The sequence below is a fragment of the Melospiza melodia genome, chromosome 3 (assembly GCF_035770615.1).
Source record: "Melospiza melodia melodia isolate bMelMel2 chromosome 3, bMelMel2.pri, whole genome shotgun sequence".
Lineage (NCBI taxonomy): Eukaryota > Metazoa > Chordata > Aves > Passeriformes > Passerellidae > Melospiza > Melospiza melodia.
Window position 1 is genome coordinate 110,086,732 of NC_086196.1, and position 17,736 is coordinate 110,104,467.

At 44.9% G+C, this 17,736-nt stretch overlaps 1 protein-coding gene and 1 long non-coding RNA gene across 4 annotated transcripts in view; one reads left to right on the forward strand and one right to left on the reverse strand.

Annotated features, from left to right (window-relative positions):
• The window catches only part of LOC134416203 (uncharacterized), a 29,658-nt gene extending 23,703 nt beyond the window's left edge, over nucleotides 1-5,955 (reverse strand). Inside the window, exon 1 of one of the 3 annotated variants that reach the window (XR_010027197.1) lies at nucleotides 2,036-2,252. This is a non-coding gene — a long non-coding RNA (uncharacterized LOC134416203). Of the gene's footprint in view, nucleotides 1-2,035; nucleotides 2,253-5,895 lie in introns of those variants that run through there. The other 2 variants (XR_010027196.1, XR_010027195.1) reach the window with 2 other exon arrangements.
• Nucleotides 5,956-6,145: 190 nt separating this feature from the next.
• On the forward strand, nucleotides 6,146-11,989 carry SRP9 (signal recognition particle 9). Its single transcript, XM_063152574.1, has 3 exons — nucleotides 6,146-6,270; nucleotides 8,835-8,903; nucleotides 10,183-11,989. The coding sequence occupies exons 1-3, from the start codon at nucleotides 6,199-6,201 to the stop codon at nucleotides 10,300-10,302; spliced, it is 261 nt and encodes an 86-aa protein (XP_063008644.1). The 5' UTR covers nucleotides 6,146-6,198; the 3' UTR covers nucleotides 10,303-11,989.
• The last annotated feature ends 5,747 nt before the right edge of the window (nucleotides 11,990-17,736 follow it).

Below are 17,736 nucleotides of genomic sequence, written 5' to 3' on the forward strand. Positions count from 1 at the left end.
AGATCCGCCTGCAGAGCAGGCTCCTGTGGACACCCCCTCAGCTGCCTCGGTCACCCTGGGCCAGACTGAAATGGATTAAGTAGGAGGTTTTTGCTAGCCCAGTTTGATTGAAGTGGGTTGAGGGGTACTTACACATGCATTTCTGCAAACACATCCTGAGAGGGCATTCAGTCCCAGGAAAAGGCAGTGAACAAGTAGCAGGGACTACAGCTAAATCAAGAGTCCACTCAAATGAGGCTCTGCAGATTCAGGGACAGGCATGGATTTTCTTTGCAAACAGTGAATTAATATTTCCCCCAGCACAGGGGGAAGGGGAAGCCTGTTACTCTCACTTGAGCAAGAAGCTGGCAGGGTTCACCTGCCAGGAAAGTTCAGGCATGAGCATCTCAGCTGCTCTGTCTCCCTTTCTGCAGGCTGAACTGAGGAGGAGGAGGCAATTTCCATCTGATCCAGGCTCAGACATGTAGCTCAGAATTAGAAGTCAGGTTAAAAAATTCGGGAAGCCCTTCCAGCCCAGCTGCAGTCACACAGCTCCAGAGGATTTGGGAAGGTATCACTGGAAGCATCTAATCTCTCCTGCCTCTTCGGGTGCTTTGTACTCAATTACGTCAGCCAGGCAGCATGAACAGCACAGGTAAACCAGCCTTAAGTCATGCCTATCAAATAAAAAGCTTTGCTGCTTAAAGATTAATGTAAGAAATCAATGTGCTTGCAGCTTGTGCCAGCAGATGATCTAAGCCCATCTTAAGCAGGCTCAGAAACTTCACGTAATGGTGATACAAAATCTATGAGCAGTTAATGCTGAGACTGTCTGTCTGCTCCCAGAGTGCCTCAAATGCTGGTTCATGATCTGGCTACCAGATGTGCTCCTCTTCTCCCTGAAGGCCATCACGAGGACTGCTATTTCATTCTCAAATCTCAGCAGCCAGTGTGGTGACAGCACAGAGGCTGCTCTCTAACATATGTCTCCTGCATGACAGCACATCCATTTGAATACCTTGTTATGCTGAAGGAACTGGAGTGACCACAGGAAGGGATGAATCTTTCCAGCTATCAAAACTGAGCAGCTTAACAAGAACACTGTCAGAACAGCATCCAAAAATGAAAGGGCAGCTTCTGTTCAGGACAGAACACGGCCATAGGAAGGGATGACTCTGTGGCCAGAGTAGTGGCTGTTGCCATCCATACACTCCCCAAAAACGTGAGATTAAACCATATTAAATGGCATTGTCTTTTCTGATGTTCAAGTAAGTTAGGGAACGATGCTGCCTTGGCCAAGGTCATTGCTCAAGTGTCTGGCAAGTGCAGCTCACGGTGTGCCCTGATCAGGGCCATGTTTGGAGTGTGCTCCTTTCACAGGAAAAGGAATGAGGATAGTGACAGGTGTCAAAAATAGGTTAGAAACTGTTGTAAAATAGTTGCTAATTCGTTAAGCATGTACTGTTTGGTTATTATTTTGTAAAAGGGGTTAAAAGGGTAGTTGTAAGAAACAGTGTACTCAAGGTACCATAACACACCTCAGTAAAGCGCACCACCCCCCAAGCGAAACAATGGGCCAATCAAGCGCCTTAAACCTTCATGCAAATGAAGGATCCAAAAAGAAACCAATCCAAAGGGACAAAAACAGGATAAAAAGGGACTTCTGACCCACTGAATTGTGCAGCTCCACCTGGGCCATCGCCGCTGAGCAGCCCCAGCGCCGGCACCGCAGCATCCTCGATGAGAGCGCTCCTGCTCGGCCCTCGGCATCCTTGCTTTAGGCCTTTCTTTTTCTTACAATAAATGCTGAAATCACTTTAGTACCGGGAGCCTGCTCTCGTTTTTACCAACAGGCATCCCGGTTTTACCCTGCCCTGAAGCTGTGACAGGCACCAGGACAGAGCCCTGGAATCCTGCTGCCCACATAACTGCCGTGGATTCTCTCAGAACCACCAAGTGTCACCAATATTTAATTATCCTGCTAAGACAGTACGAGCCTGAATCGCTCTGTAAGATGCTCGTGTCCAACAGAATAAACTGGCATCGATGTAATTACCTGTGGATGGCTCAACCTGGCAAAACCTTCAGCCAAGCTGCGTAAAACATCAAACCCCTAAAAGGGAGCAGCGTGCTTTGTGCTCCTTGGGGAGCTGGGGAGTGAAACCCGCGGCTCAGAGCGGCGTGTCAGAACCCATCCAGCAGCACGAACTGCTTCCCGCTGCAGCCTCGGTTCTCATGGGCACCGAGACTCCGGAGCCAGCGAGAAGTCAAGACCTCGAATCTCGGTGTATTCAAGATTTATCTGCATCCCTGTGCACATAAACGCCCTTTCAAAGGGAAAAAAAATAGCCCCGCGCGATTAAAGTCTGCATCAGTGCAAATCCCAGGCTGGTTTAGACCGTACACACACAAGAATGGAATGTATAATCACAATGCCTGGGATTCTCCTTCACTTTGCTAAGGGCTGGGTTGGAGCTATTTTGAAAGAAGCAACTGTATCTCCCTTAAGCATTAAGCACTCTTGGCACTAATAATTGCCTTGTAACCAACTCCTCATTAGCACTCTCTCAGACCTGAATTACTGCGCTGACTTTCTGTTGCTCCCGGTCCAAGAACAGGATTATCATCCCGGCACCAAAGTCTGCTCTTAATTATACTGTTACAGACCCCCCCAAAAAAATAAAAATCCAACGAAATAAATGGAATGACTCTGGATTTAGAGCAGCATAACTGAGATCGGTTTGTCCCATTGTTTCCCATCTAATCCACAATTTAGCATGATAAAGCACTGTGTTCTACACAAAGCTTCCTTTAGCTGGGAAGACCAGCTTGTTTTACCCACCAGTAGTATGTCATGGTGACTGATAACTATTTTAATGAATTTAATACTCTTATCTGATTTCCTTATCCAGGAGAGAAAAATAGTTTTACCAAAAAAAAAGAAAAAAAGAATATGGCACCTGCTTTAGATAGAATGAAAGCATTAATGTGAAGAACAGGAAACCAAATGTCTGACCCTGAGTGATGCTAAGCAGCTGCAGCTTCCATGAACTTTGCAGGAGTTGTAAGATCTCCATGGATGATATTTTAAGATCTTTTAAGCTCTAATGCAGTACTTTCTGCATGATTTTATTTCAGTTTGTCATTAATGCAAAGGAAGACACCAGATATAACACCTGAAGAGATCACCAAGCACAACCCAGATGCCTGAACACAGCTTTAGAAGCAGAACTTGCAGTGGCAATGCATGTAGGAGCTTGATCAAAGAGAGATAATTAATCATGTACACACAGGTTGGATGAGGGGAAAAGGCCTGAGGAAAACCCACATGAAAAGTCTTCATCACACGAGTACTTACATTATTGCTTCATAGCTTTTTATGGCCTTAAATCCAAGCAAAAAAAAAAAAGACATTATCTAAGGTGGTCTAGGGAATACAGCAAGGATATACAGAGAGACTGAGGAAAGGGTAAATGAGGTTTTACAGCATTCCACATTTCATTTGCAAGGGATGGAATGGGCTGTTAAGACCGTTGGAATGATTTCTTGCATGGCAGAAAGCAGAAACTCAAGCAAAGAAAGCAAGATAAGTATGTATGTTTTAGCAGAATTCTTACTAACTACTAAATTATTATTGGCTGCATACCAAACACTCCACACAGTGATAAACAACTGTTCATTTTATTTCACCAAACAAAAAGCCCATTGAAGGATTTCTACTATTACTGCACTCACTGGAACTCACTTGAAAAATACAGTTTTGGACATACATCAAATACAACTTACAGCTGAATAGCTGCAGTGGTCTGACTGACTTTCCAAACATGTCAAGAAAATGTTCTGTTCTCCAGGCAAAAGGAGAACAACAGAGCACAGCAGTGCACCAACTACAGGTATCAGACATTCCCTGGGGCTCAGAAATAGCTTCTCTTCTTAATTGTGGAGAATTCAGCAACTGGCCCTGCTTTCAGAACAGCTGAGAGAGGGGGGTGGTTTCATATCCACCCCTCATTTTTGGTGGCAATCCAGCAGAACCAGTAGGAATTCCCATATTCTGTCTTTCCACCAAAAAAAGGTACATTTTCAACAGCTGTGGCAGCACAACAGCACATAAGGCCACACATTAAACTAGAAAACCGAACTCATCTCAGTAAAAAAAAAAAAAAGTGTTGCTAAAAATGGTGCTGCTTTTGATGCCAGCATTGGATCCATCCCCAATGCAGAGTCACAAACAGCTGTGGCAGCACAATGTGGGGCCATAGGTGGTGGTGGCAGTGGCAGGGATGACAAAACCCTGAAGATGTGCAGCCAGGAGCAGGTTATGCAGAGCTGTGTAGCAGGCTGTGTAGAACTGTCATTGTGACACAGGCCATGTCCCTCAGAGGCAAGGCCAGTTATGAAATCCCTCTCTGCTCTTTGCCCTGGCTGCTGCAGTTTGTCACCTCCAAAATTGTGCCTATAGAACAGTTTTAGACGCTGCATCCTAAAATGGATCCTGGAAATCATCTAGGTTATGGGGGAAAAAAAAAATTACTACAATGGGGTTTTTTACTGAGACTCTTTCAGGAGGTGCACCCGTGTCCCACTTGAAGACCCGGACCCAAATTTGGTGAATGATGGCTCTGTAAAATGTGTGTTACAGGGTTTGTGCTCCCCACACCGTTCCTTTCCATGTGTTTACATCCCCTACATGTCTGTACAACTTTTGTAGATCTGAAGCTGGGTTCTGTGACACATCAGTGCCTAAACCCTGTGAGCAGCTCTAGAAAGAAAGAAAGAAAGAAAAAAATCCTTCAATCTTTCCACCCTCCATAGCCCCCACTCATTGGTGCAAAGCCCTTTAGCAGAATTGTTTAGACCACATAACACCCACAAGTCACAATTTATGAAGTTTGCCAGCCTAATCACTGTAGACTTTTTCAGAGTAGATCCCCACAGTAACAATTATTTTCTGCTTTACTGACTCAGGGAATTTCATTCTAGTTTTTCTCCCCTTACCTCCCATCCACCCTTTTATTTCTAGGCCACATTTCTTCATTCTCTCTTGCACGTATTGTGCCTTTTGTGGCCAAAAAAAAAGCCTGCAGATATAGTATTTCCCCATGTTGCCAGTGGAGACTGCCACAGCCTGCATAATTTGTCCCCTCAAATGCAGATCTGCCCTAAGCCTTTTGGTTTATTTGTTTGGCCACACTGGTGAATTTCGAGTTGTTCAGTAAAATTTGGAGCTTTTGGGTTTTCAGTGAATTATCAGGAATTATCTGAATTACCTGCATTATCAGGAGCTTTTGAGTTTTCAGTGAATCCCTGTGAAATAGAGAATAGAGACTGCAAGTTTTACGTGTTTATTGTCACTGCAGCAGCAGCACAAGCCGTGTGACACGAGCGCAGCTCAGCTCTGTCTCTGGCACAGGCTTTGTTCTATAAAGGCACAAAAATCATTGCAGGCAATAGGATTTTGAAACATACCAGGAGAAATCTCAGATTTTTTTTTCCTCCCTCATTTCCTTTTTAATGGGGATTTTTAAGTCAGCTTTACGTAAAAGCTTTACACACACACACACACACACACAGTCCTGAAGAGCAGACTTCCCCAACATTCCATCATTTTATTCCATGACATTCAGCTTTAGTTTAGCGATGCCTCAACACCCCTCAGCAAGACAGACCAGGGAAGGCAGTGAGGAGCTCCCACAAACCCTTTTTGTTCCACACGAAGCCAAACTCCACCCTCACGCTGCTTTTCCAGCCTGGCAAAACTCGGCTGGAATCGCTCCATCCGTGAGGGCCGGCGGCGCAAACAGAACACCTCAGGTGCACGGGCCTCACCTCCCGCCGGACCCCCAAGGCACCTTGCTGGCCCACCCGACTCCCAGCGGCCTCAGAGCGTGAAGTTATCACGGAGAGAGCCCGTACCTGGCGTGGCAGAGCCCCGCAGGATGCCGACCTCGGGAGGGTGGGCGCTCCGCCAGCGGCGGGGCTCGAACCCGTCACCCTCCGTCCTCAGCCCAGGCGCCACCGGGCGCCTCTCGCTGCGCCTGCTGCCGCCTCCCCGCCACGCCTGCAGGGGTCGCTGTGGCGGGAGAGCGGAGTTACGCGCGCCGCGATTGGGCGGCGCTGAGCCGCGGGCCAATGGGAGGCGCCGTCTCATCCGCGCTGCCGCCCGCCCGCCTCCGGTGCCATCTTGCCGCGGCCGCGGGGAGCCGAGCGGGCCCGGCCATGCCGCACTTCCAGGCCTGGGAGGAGTTCACCCGTGCCGCCGAGAAGCTCTATCTAGCCGACCCCATGAAGGTGGGATAGCCCGGCCGGGAGGGGAGGGTGTGCGGCCCGGCGCGGGAGCGGCCATGTGGAGGCGGCTCCGGCTGCGCGCAGCCTGGCGGGGGCGGCGGGCGGTGTCGGGCTGGGGCGGATCGCTGGTGGCTGCACAGGGGAGACAGGAATCACAGAAGCTCAATAATTTAGGCTGGAAAAGACCTCTGAGGTCGTCGAGTCCAACCTATGGCCGAATCAACCATGTTAAGTAGACCATAGATAACCCTAAGTGCCACGTCTGCTTATTTTTGGAACGCTTCCGGGGATGGTGCCTCCACCGCCTCTCTGGGCAGCCCTTTCCGATGTTTAATCACCCTTTCTATGACGAAATTTCTTCTAATGTACGCCCTAAACCCCTTCTGGCACTCTTTAGGGTTGTGTGGAGGTTGCACCCTGCTGTCAGGGAGTTTAGTGAACGATAAGGTCATTCCTGAGCCTCCTTTACCCAGGCTGAGCAGCCCCAGCCCCATTGCCCGGCTCTGGGCTCCCTCCGGCTCCTCCGTGTCCCTCCCGAAGCGACAGGCCAGAACGGGACACAGCACTGGCACTGTGGCCTCAGCAGTGTCGAACACAGGGGAAAAGCACCTGCGAGGAAGGTTATTGGACCATCCTTTTCTATGGAACGGGAGGAAACTCTCATTTACAGCCCCGAGAGCATCCCTAGGGAACGGCGTTACAGGCGGCGTTATTGGCAGCTGGGATGAACCTCAAGGGCTGAACTGCAAAGACATTGAGCTTATACTTGTGTGTTGGAAACAGAGGTTAAGAGTTCTGCTGATGTATCAACTATAAGCTTATTTTATCAGTTTATAGTATTTAAGACCTATATTATTTGAATTTGTCCTTTCATAGGGTCAATACGTTGCATTGTTGCCTGCAGTGACATTTCAGACTGGAAGGAGTTTGCATCCTAAAGAATAATTCCTCAAGGACTTAACCCCTTGGTTTATGACTGTTTCTTGTTTCTTGTCGCTTTTTAAAATGCAAATATTAAAATTAATCCCAGTCTTCAGGAAGAGCATTATAGTTCACCTAAAAAGCATCACAAGAATGTGATGTGAAACTTACGCCTGGGAAATCTTGAGTAAAAAATGCCAATTGTTCTTCACCAAAAAGAGGAACCTTCAGAAGATTAAATTAAGTCTAATTATTTAAAGCAGATTAGCTCTGCCTTTTAATTAGCACAGAGACACCATATGTGGTTGCTGCTGATACTAAAATTGCCCAGTTTGGCCTTCCTAGGCACTGTGACATTGAATTAAATGAAAGAATGGATGTCAGTGCAGCCAGGAGTTGCTCTTCCCCTTTCCTTAAAGGAAATCTCTTCCCATCCATGGCAGTAAATTTGTCTGGTTACAGAGGGGTTTATATGGGCCCTGTTGTCGTAGCACAAGTACCCTCCTGTTAATTTAGCAGAGAATTAGGAATTTCATAATAGGGTTTGCTGGGAAGCTGAAGGAAGAGCTGTGGGAGGTGGGTGTGTGTTCTGCAGCCTGGTACTGAGTGGCCTTGCCTTGGCAGGAGCAGGTTATTGATACACTGAGCTGTTCCAGCAGGTTATTGATACACTGAGCGTGTTCTGCTGCCTGGGGCAGCCTCCTCTGTGCTTTTGGGGCTGCTCAGCAGGGAGCTGTGCTCTTACACTGCTCAGGAGGTGGCAGTTTGTCAAACAGAAAGTCAAACAAACTGTTTGTCAAACAGTCTGTGATGAGATCCGATCTGGAACAGGAATTCCAAAATGTATTTGTAGCAAAGGAGGTTGTTGACAAATCACTATTGACCATTAGCACAAATCACTGTACAATAAAAACTGTTTGCAGTGTGAGTTCAGAATGCTCTCAAAGGCCACCTTGCTTTGTTTCTGGTGTTAGCTGAGGCTGCAAACTGCTCATGAGGAACCATTTAATGCTCAGCCACTGAGGATGTGGATTTTTACCAGTGTGGCTTTGAGAACTTTGGTGGTTTGAGGGTCCAGAGGGGCAGGGTGGGTTAAGCTGGGGGCAGATGGCTGCAGGAGTAGCTGTGACAATTACCACAGCAGAAAAAGTGGTGATGTTGAGCCTGCCCCACTCAGCTGATCCTTTTCCAGTCTTCATGTGGAGCTGCTCTTTTCTGAGGTGTTTCAAGGCTACAAACACATGCCTCCAGTTGGTTTTTCTGGGGTGTGACACACAGCCAGGGGGTGTCTCCTCTCAACATGACTCTCATGGTTTGTCCTGCCTGTCTCAAGGTCTCTGCAGCTGTTGTTGCTGAATTTGCAGGGGTTTTGAACGTGCCCAGTGTTAACCTTGCTGATGGTGCTGGAAAACCAGCCTGGATTGTGAGGCAGGGAAATGTGGTGGGTCAACTTCCACACCACCTTGGCTGTGGGATTATTTACAGCTCCCACAGCACCAGAGCTGGGGACTGCCACAGAGGGGCTGAAAACATGGAGCAGAGCATAATTATGGTCAAGGGTAGTCTGAGTGTGGGCAGATTCCCTTCAAAACATGCTGAGAATTGTTATCTGTCAGTGCTGATCCCTAAAATGTTTTTCATTTCAGGTCCGTGTTGTCCTCAAATACCGACACTGTGATGGGAACCTCTGTATCAAGGTGACAGATGATGTGGCTGTAAGTACAGAGCACATTCCCCTTGCAGAGCTGCTTGTGCCACTCACAGACCTGTGCTTTGCTGTCAGTCACCTTGGGAGCTCTTGCTCACTGCCTTGAGTGCCTGACAGTTTGCTAAAAACTTGTACTCAGCCTTCCCTCATTGCTGTGTCTGCATTGACACTGACCAGTCCAGGAGCGTTTTCAAACTGGTGTTTACTGGTGTGAGTGGGTCTTTTTTACCTGCTCAGAGTGGTGAAATCTTCCAGCCATAGGTGAAGTTCCCTCTTTGTGATTATGAGGCTGAGTGACAGCAGTGTTACAGCTAAGGAGTTGTTTTTCTGCAGTCCAGGCTATTCTGGTATTCTGCAGTCCAGACAGGGTATTCTGCCCTTCTCTTGCCTTCAGACTTGGAAAAGAGTCAAATTTCTTCTTTCCAGGAAAAGTAGTCTGGCATTGGAATGTCAAGTGCCTGGAATGGATGTGAAACTCCAGTAAAGTCACTTCTTGATAGGGGAATGGGGCTTGACATGGGTGAGCTGCTGGGTGTGGGGCACTGATAATGGGGAATTTAAGGGTCATTTTGTGGAAATCTGTAGGGGAAGTTGGGGTCAGGTGATTCACAAGCATAAACTCTTCTGGGGTATTAACTGCCTTACCTGCTTTAAATTGGAGAAGGATGTTACACCAGGTGGGGTGAAATGGGGACTGGTTTCAGGATTTTGGTTGGGTTGTTTTAGTGATTGGGGGTTTTTGTTTGTTTGGGTGTTTGTTTATTTTAATCAGATTCTGTGTTCCCTATTTAGGGCTGTCTTAGAAAAACAGGTTTTGCTTGGGATAGGAGAACCCCTTCAATGGGAAATACTAAATTTTATGTCCCTGGCAGTGTAACATTAAGGACTGTGAAAGGCAAAGTAAGCTTGCTTTCAGAATATAAAGAATTGGCAAGTAACTTCAGGTTTAAAATCTGTTTCTATGTTTAGACAACACAAAAAAAAGTGCAGCTTTAAAACCTAAGTTTCAACAGCTTTTTGGAGCTGGAAGAAACTAAAATAAATTCTGAGTTTCCCTGCTTTCAGTATGGGAGGCATGAGCATTAGGGAGAAGCTTAAAAGCAAACACAGATAATGTTTGTGCTCTGAAGCAGGGTGGATGTGTTGGTGCTGCCTCCTGGTAACTGCTGAACACTTCAATGCTCTCCTTGTTTTGTGTGCTCCAAGCACAAATGAATACATAGCAGCTACAAACAAGATAAAAAGCAGCAGAAGTGAGATCTGATATCAGCAACTTTGTCTTGCAGTGTTTGCTGTACAGAACAGACCAGGCACAAGACGTGAAGAAGATTGAGAAATTCCACAGTCAGCTCATGCGACTCATGGTGGCCAAGGAGTCCCGCAGTGCTGCCATGGAAACAGACTGAAGGGCTGCCAAGAAAATCACTGCTCTGCTCATATTTCACTGGAAACAAATCTTTGGGATTGCAACAAAAAAAAAAAAAACCAAAAAAAACCCAAACTGGGGCAGGAGATGCTTTTATGTACTGAAGTGGACTGATGGCAAGTCTGAAGCATTTTCACCCCTCAGACTCCACTTTGGGAATCTAGGAGAATAAGTGCTTTCAATTGAAAGCTTATATTTATTTTTGGGTATTAAGCAACTATTCTTACACGTTAGGTATGCTAAGAAGACAAGTAAATATTTTAAATCTACAGTATGTTAATGCAAATTTGCTAGGCCACAGGCATACTTCTGGAAAATTACTGTAAAATCTCATATAGATTTCATTGTGTTCATACCTGGTGTATTCTCAAAATGAGAGGGTTTATTAATCAGATACTGTAGCATGGTGGCTGGGTTTAATAAATACTTATATACATTATATAAATCTGTTGGGTTTAGAATAACAGATGTTTTCTGAACTGAAATGTTGAAATTGCCAATTTGTATTACCACTGCCTCTGGCAGCACTCAGTCACAAGATGTGCAACATTATCCATAATGCAGCTTGCAGAACTCCTATATTGGCTAAGTGATTAAATTTCTGTATCTTAAAAATTAAAACAGAACTTCACTTGAATATTCCTAGAGATCTGTGAGAAGCTGGGAGGGTTTTTTTCTGCTTGTGCAAATACTGTTACTGAAAAACAGTCAGTGGCTTTTTTACGTACTTGAACTATTTTGTACTAGCAGGGGTTTGTTTTCCCATCCTTGCTTCAGGCAGAGTTGAAGTATATCAGCAAGACAAATTCTAGAAGCTCTTGCCTGTTATGCTAATAGAAAATATCCAGCTGAACAGTACCCAGATTCCTTACTCCAGCAGCTTGTTAACTGCAATTGCAAATCTTACATGTGGCAGGTGGATGTCAGCCAAATGGATAAATGGATGCAAACACCTTAATAAATACTTAAATACCACTGTCAGAAATAGACCAATGCTCCTGTAGCTTAGATGTGTTTCTCTCAGTAACCTGTGGTAGGCTGATGGAAGCTTTGATTGTCTCTTGTAAAAAAGCTTTTTGTTTGAAAACCCAGTAGCTAAAATTGATACTTGCTTTGACTAGGTCTTGCATACTTGAAAACAGAGAAGCATTTTCATGTAATTAGGCTATTGGTATAACTAGGTGCTTTCAGAACTGATTTTTTGGGGGTTAAACCAAGCCACAAAAGTAAAGCAGGACCATACTTGTAGTGGCATTTTTATATAACAAAACAATCTATTTAGGTAGCTACCTGCTGTCACATAAAAATAATGGAGCTACTGGGAAACAGTGGACTTTCCACATTTGCCAAAAGCTTGGAAAAAACCCACCAGGCTTGAATATTGCATTAGAGTACCCTTGCAGCTGAACATAGAATGTTGCACGTTGTTGGAAAATTGCGGCACTAATTGCCACACCTGGTGGCTGCTCAAAATTCTGGTCTGCAACAGTGACTGGTATGTGTGTAACATTTTTGTATTGGCTTTTGAAATATAAATAAAGCTAGAGAGAAGGCTGGACTTGTTAATTGTTAAGCTTTCATGAGATACTGTAATACTGAAATTTTTATTTGGTGCTCCAAATAACTTTGCTGATATTTGCAATAAAGTAGTAGAGAGACTGGGTGTAGCAAGTGGCCGAAAGGCTTCATCTTTATACCCCAGCAGGTTTTAGAGGAGGAGCAATTACAGCACTGTATGTTAGAGCAGCAGTTTTCAGGCAAAACAGGCAAGGGAATGAATTTCTACTTTTCTAAATTCAGAAATTTTTTCCCCAAAACCCTGGGGAAATACTATTGCCACTTTTGTAAGAGTGATGTGTTGTTAAGCTTGTTCTCCATATACTCAGAAAAAAACTGGAGTGGTTCTGTGCAGCCAGAATGCAAAAGAAAATATTACAAGGCTGCTGCTTAAGAAAATTAAATGGTATGGAAACTTGTTCAGAAAAATAGAAGTGCTTCATAACTTAGTCCTGGAATTTTCAGCCACTTCCATACTGTGTCCATGGGGCAGTAGAGAAGCTCTGAATCCAAGCTCTGTCTCTTTCCTGCCTATGCTCTTGCTGAGAGTTTGTGTGCTTATGTACACTGATCCCATCCCTAATAAACATCCCCTGAGCTGGTCCATCATGTTGCCAGCTCCTCGAGTGTCTCCTCTGCTTTGTGATTAAAAACCAGTGTATTGTGGCTGCTGCAGCAAAGGGGGGCTCACAGTCCCTGAATCTGCGCTGGGCAGCCCAGCCTGCCAGGGACTGCTGCTCTCAGCCAGGAGCTGTGCCAGTTTCAGGCTGCAGTCAGGCAGGAGACATGGGCAGCCTGTGCAGTGACAGACAGGTGACCTTTGCAAAAATGGAATGATGGAAAAAATAGGATGCTTTTCCCTGCTACAGCCAGTTGTGTTGCTTCCTGTTAGTTATCTTCAGTAATTGTTCTGTTTGGTGAAAGGAGTTTAGTAAAAAGAAGGGGCCTTGTTGTCGCTCCAAGAACTTGGGTTAGTTTACCCATGGAATTTATTCTGTTTGTCTGGGGTTCTCACCTGCTGGGTTCCCTGAGTGTCTTGATTTCAATTCTTTGTGCAAAGCACTTCATAACTGAGCTCTCTCTTATATTCAACTATTTACATGCAATCACTTCTGTTTCCAATATTAGGGTCTTGAACCCTGAGCTGCTCCATATGTAATCCATTGTGGAAGGGTATTCTGGAGTGCAGGAAGATTTTTAAATTATCTGGAGAAGTGAGAAACGAGAAGTTTAATCACAGGTCTTTGTTTTAGAGAGCCTTTTGATAATGGCCTTCCTATTAAAGTCCTGACCTAACTTGTAGGAGTGACAGGTTTATTCTGGAAAACTGGATGCTTTGGTGCTGGAGTCTGTCAAAATGGGAAATGGAGCCAAAGCCAAGCAGGTGCTTTTAAAAATGTTTTAACTTGTCAAAAGAATTATGTTTCATCTCAGTAAGTTTCTTCACACAGTATAAAAGTGGGTAACACTCAGCATTTTGCTGGAACAAATGTGAGGAAACTCTTTTCTGTCAGCAGGACTGGGATGATCACTTGTTACTGTAGGCTGATCTTAAAGGATTAAGTCATTTTAGATGCTCTTCTGTGGTATTTGCTGGGTCTCCAGGATGAAGGAGGAATTGAAAATTTGACTCTATGTTCTTAGAAGGCTATTTTATTGTTTTATTATATTATATTAAAGAATGCTATATTAAAATTATACTAACAAATAGAGAAATGATACTTACAGAAGGTTTAACAAGATACTAATTAAAACTCGTGACTGCTTCCAGAGTCCCGACACAGCTCGACTTTGATTGGTCATTAAGTAAAAACAATTCACAGGTTGGATAAGCAATCTCCAAACCACATTCCAAAGCAGCAAAACAGGGAGAAGTAAATGGGATAATTTTTTTTTTCCTTTTTTTCTGAGGCTTCTCAGCTTCCCAAAAGAAGAAATCCTGGCAAAGGGATTTTTCAGGAAATATAACAGTGACATTCTGAGGTGTCCATTCTGCTCTAGGGAGGATGAATACCCTCACTTTGATCACCTGGAAGGACAGAACCACAGTTACCTTACCCACCTGTGCTTTCTCACTGCTGGCCTGGGGCAGCACAAACCTCTCACGGGAATTACTCTGTAACACCTCTTCAATGAAGTTTGCATCTGAAGTGGAAGTACAGAGAGAATAAGTGGGTTTTTTTTCTGTAAATTTATTACCTAAACTGCAGATTATGCACAAGTCCAGACCCTTGAAGATTCTGTGAGCATTAGTGGGTGTCCTTAGGGAGAAGAGCTTAGTTAGAAACTGATATTCCTTGTACAGTGCTGTGTGCTGAGGGACCTTCAATTGACTGAAGCAAAGCTGTTTTGATCAAATAAATCCAACGAGTCCTTTTGTTAGATAACTGTCTTAAAGGAGCTTCACTTTTAAAAAATTTTTTTAGGAAAAACTAGTCTATGAAGAACTACATCTAATTCCTTGCTTGTGTTAATAGTGATTTGCTTTTCAAGACATGGGGGTGTCTTGAAATACTACTTTAAGGGTAAATGCTGTGTGACTCAACACAACTTTTGTTTATAAAGATATTATCTGTTAAAAAGAGCTTTGGCAGTTCAAGGACTGGTATTTAAATACAAGCAACGGTTGAATTGTCTTTGTTGCTGGGGATGACATAAAAACATGCCTTTCATCTCTCATTACTTTCACATAAGCAGATCTTTAGTCTAAGTGGACTCTTCAGGCTGGCTTTCAGATAAACCTCCCCACCCTGATGCTCGGCTGAAGTGTTTGAGTCACTACGGACTGGAGACAGATGTGGGCTTTTTAGTCTGCAGAAATGTTAATTTTGAGATGAGAATGATGCTTAAATGCATTTTAGCAGCAGATTAGTTACTCAGCAGAATGCAAAGCGTGCTAGTTTGTTAACCCCTGCTTGTTATGCAAAATGTGTGTGTGCCCAGTACCAGCTCCAGCAGAATAAATGCTCCTGGGAGAAAGTGGGCTTGGACTGAACCATGTAACACTGAGATCTGTGGGAACTGAGCAAATAAAACCATGGTCATGGCACGATAGCAGAGTGAACTGCCTTCCTGCAAGCCCAGGCCCATGCTGTGGAGCATGATCTTTGTTCCTGGTGAAGGTGAGTCCTTATGTTCCTACACTGTGCCAAGGTGGTTGTAGGGGTGTGTTCATGGAGCCCTGTAATGGGAAAGCAATTCCCTTCTGCCATTCTAAAAGCATTTTAAGCCCTGGGTGCCATCCCTGAGTGCTCTGGTTTTCCAGCAGGAGCCAGTGTGCTGGACCCATTATGACTCCTCAAACAGACAGTTCCTGGCTGTTGGGAATATTTGGATTACAAAACCAAGAGTATAGAGTTTCTCCTGAACTGTAATGCTGGTATTTATGAAAGTGTTTTCCATTTAAATCAAGACCAGCTCTGAAGATATTTTGCTTTGTGTAGCAAGTTTTGGTTTTGTGCTCACATTCTTTTGCTGCCTTTTTGGTGGCAATTCTTGGTATTTTTTTTTAGAACTTAAAACATCAGTCATACCGTGAGATCTGGGATAGATTGGTTTGGTTTTTTATAATTTCTTTTGAAGCTGTGTGTGCGTGTTGGGTTCTTTTTCTGTCTAGAAGACATGTTCTGTTCATGAAAGGACTGAGCTGCATTGTCCTGCCTTTACTGAGAACCTTCCTGAGCTACAGGCTGTGCTTCCAGCCAGATTCCAAAGACTGGCTCCTTGGAGAGGGGCTTGAGCTCTCTGCACACCTCCTGATGGCTGTGCTGGCTGGTAGTGAGCAAAGGAGAGCTCAGGCAGCTGAAATATGCATTTTAACTGGGCTGCTCATGCATGTAAATGCAGCCACCTCCGCTGCAGCCCTGCTGGCATTGTGTGCCCGGGAGATGAAAGGCTCGCCCCGGGCGCTGACAAATGAGCCCTGGCAAAGCGAGTGCGGCTCCAAATGCTGCTCTGGAAAGGCATCTGCTCGGGAAGGAGTCAGCCAGGCAGGGGATGAACCAATGCCTCAGACACGTCCTGTGAAATTCGGGGTCTTGCTTTAAGTTGCCTCAAAAAAATAGATTTTTGAATCTGGGGGCAGGAAGCAAACTGAGCTTTCATTGATAGACAGTGAGAGACGTAATTCTCTCTCCCAGAAAAGTCTGCATTGTGGGCTCTTTGGGATCAGTTATTGGATTAAAAGGGAAAATAATCTAGGTGTCAGTTCTTTTTTCCTGGAGAAGCACAGAGAGAAGAAAGAGAAAACAATTCTCATCTCTACTTGCTGCTCCTGTTGTTTTTGCACATGTGGAATGTGTTAGGAAGATTGTTTACCTGAAGTGATTTGTCAGTTGGATTCTGTGAGGATTGTTTTGTTTCCTTAACCAATTGGAAAAAGCTGTGTCCTGGCTGTCTGGAAACAGTCACAAGTTTTCTTTAGTAGTATTCTTTATATTCTTTGTAGTATAGCAGCTCTCCAATATAGTATAATATAAATAGTAGAAATACAAGTTTAATAAAGCAATTATTCAACATTCTGAATCGATGGAGTCAGATACCAATCATTCCCTACATCAGTGACTCCCTACATTACTATGGGTGGGTTTTTTAAAAACACATTTTCTATGGCAGTGCTCCCTTGTAGCTGAGGTCAGGAACCAAAGGAATAAACAAATTTCATCAGGGATTGTTGATTTGTGCCCAGAGGCAAACCTTCTGTGCTTGCTCACACAGCAGAGCCGGGTGACCCGTGAGTAAAACCCTGCAAAAAAGCAGCCGTGGTTTGAGCAAACAGCTGCTCTGCAAAGAGCTCCTGACCCTCCACAGATGTTGGTGGTGCCATGAATGTGCAGGCTGGGATTTCACAGAGCCTTGGCTGCTGGTCCCCCTTGCCTCTAGCACTGGTTCCAGTGGGTCTGAGCCTCAGCTGAGCTGTTCCCATTCACCAGAGCATCAGAAAACCCCTTGATGTTCTGGAGAGCTGCTGGTGTGGTGTTCCAGCTGGTTGGTGTGCTGAGATGGGCGGAAAAGGTCAGCTGAGGGCTACTGGTTTCTCTGTTGAAACTACTTGAGAAGGTAGTTTGATGTTCAGACTCAAGTGTTTATTATTTCTTATCAGAAATAGAGGACAGAAAAATTTGCAAATTTTCATTAGTTAAAATAGCCAAACAGAAAAAATGCAATAAAAAAATAACAGAAAAAAATGCAAATTTTCATTAGTTGAAATAGCCATTCTGCTGGCTTTGGCTGGGATAATTTTCTGTACAGTGCCTGGTGTGGGGCTGTGGTTTGGGTTTGTGCTGGAAGCAGTGCTGATAACAGAGAGATGTTTTTGCTGTGGTTGGGCAGTGCTTGCACTCATCCTCAGGGCCTTTCCTGCTCCTCACCCACCCAGCAGGGAGAGGCTGGGAGGGGTCCGAGCAGTCCAGCTGACCCCCCTGCCCCAAGGGACATCCCACACCAGGGCATCCTGGCCAGCAGGTAAAGCTGGGGAGGGGGGATGCTGGAGTCACTGATTCCCCAGGAACTGCTCTGTGGGATGGAGCCTCTCCTTCCAGGAGATACCTGAACACCTGCCTGCCCATGGGAAGCAGGGAATTCATTCCTTGGTTTGCTTTTCTTGCATGTGCATCGTTTGCTTTACCTCTTAAAATGTCTTTATTTCTATCCATGAGTTTTCTGACTTGTACTCCTCTGAATCTCACCCTGATCCTGCTGGTGGGGGAGTGAGTGAGTGACTGTGGTGCTTGGCTGCCAGCTGGGGTTAAACAGTGCCAAGTGTCTGTGTGGAAGCTGTAATTAAGGGTTGTGACCCTGGCACACAACACAGTTGCATTTTTAACTTTCATCCCATAGAAGTTATGTTTACTATGAA

What these genes read in the sequence shown, in the direction of transcription:
- SRP9 (XM_063152574.1), top strand. Translation starts at nt 6,199, where the DNA reads ATGCCGCACTTCCAGGCCTGGGAGGAGTTCACCCGTGCCGCCGAGAAG. An exon ending in ATCTAGCCGACCCCATGAAG is followed by an intron (nt 6,271 to 8,834) that starts GTGGGATAGCCC and finishes TTTTCATTTCAG; the next exon opens with GTCCGTGTTGTCCTCAAATA. An exon ending in AGGTGACAGATGATGTGGCT is followed by an intron (nt 8,904 to 10,182) that starts GTAAGTACAGAG and finishes TTTGTCTTGCAG; the next exon opens with TGTTTGCTGTACAGAACAGA.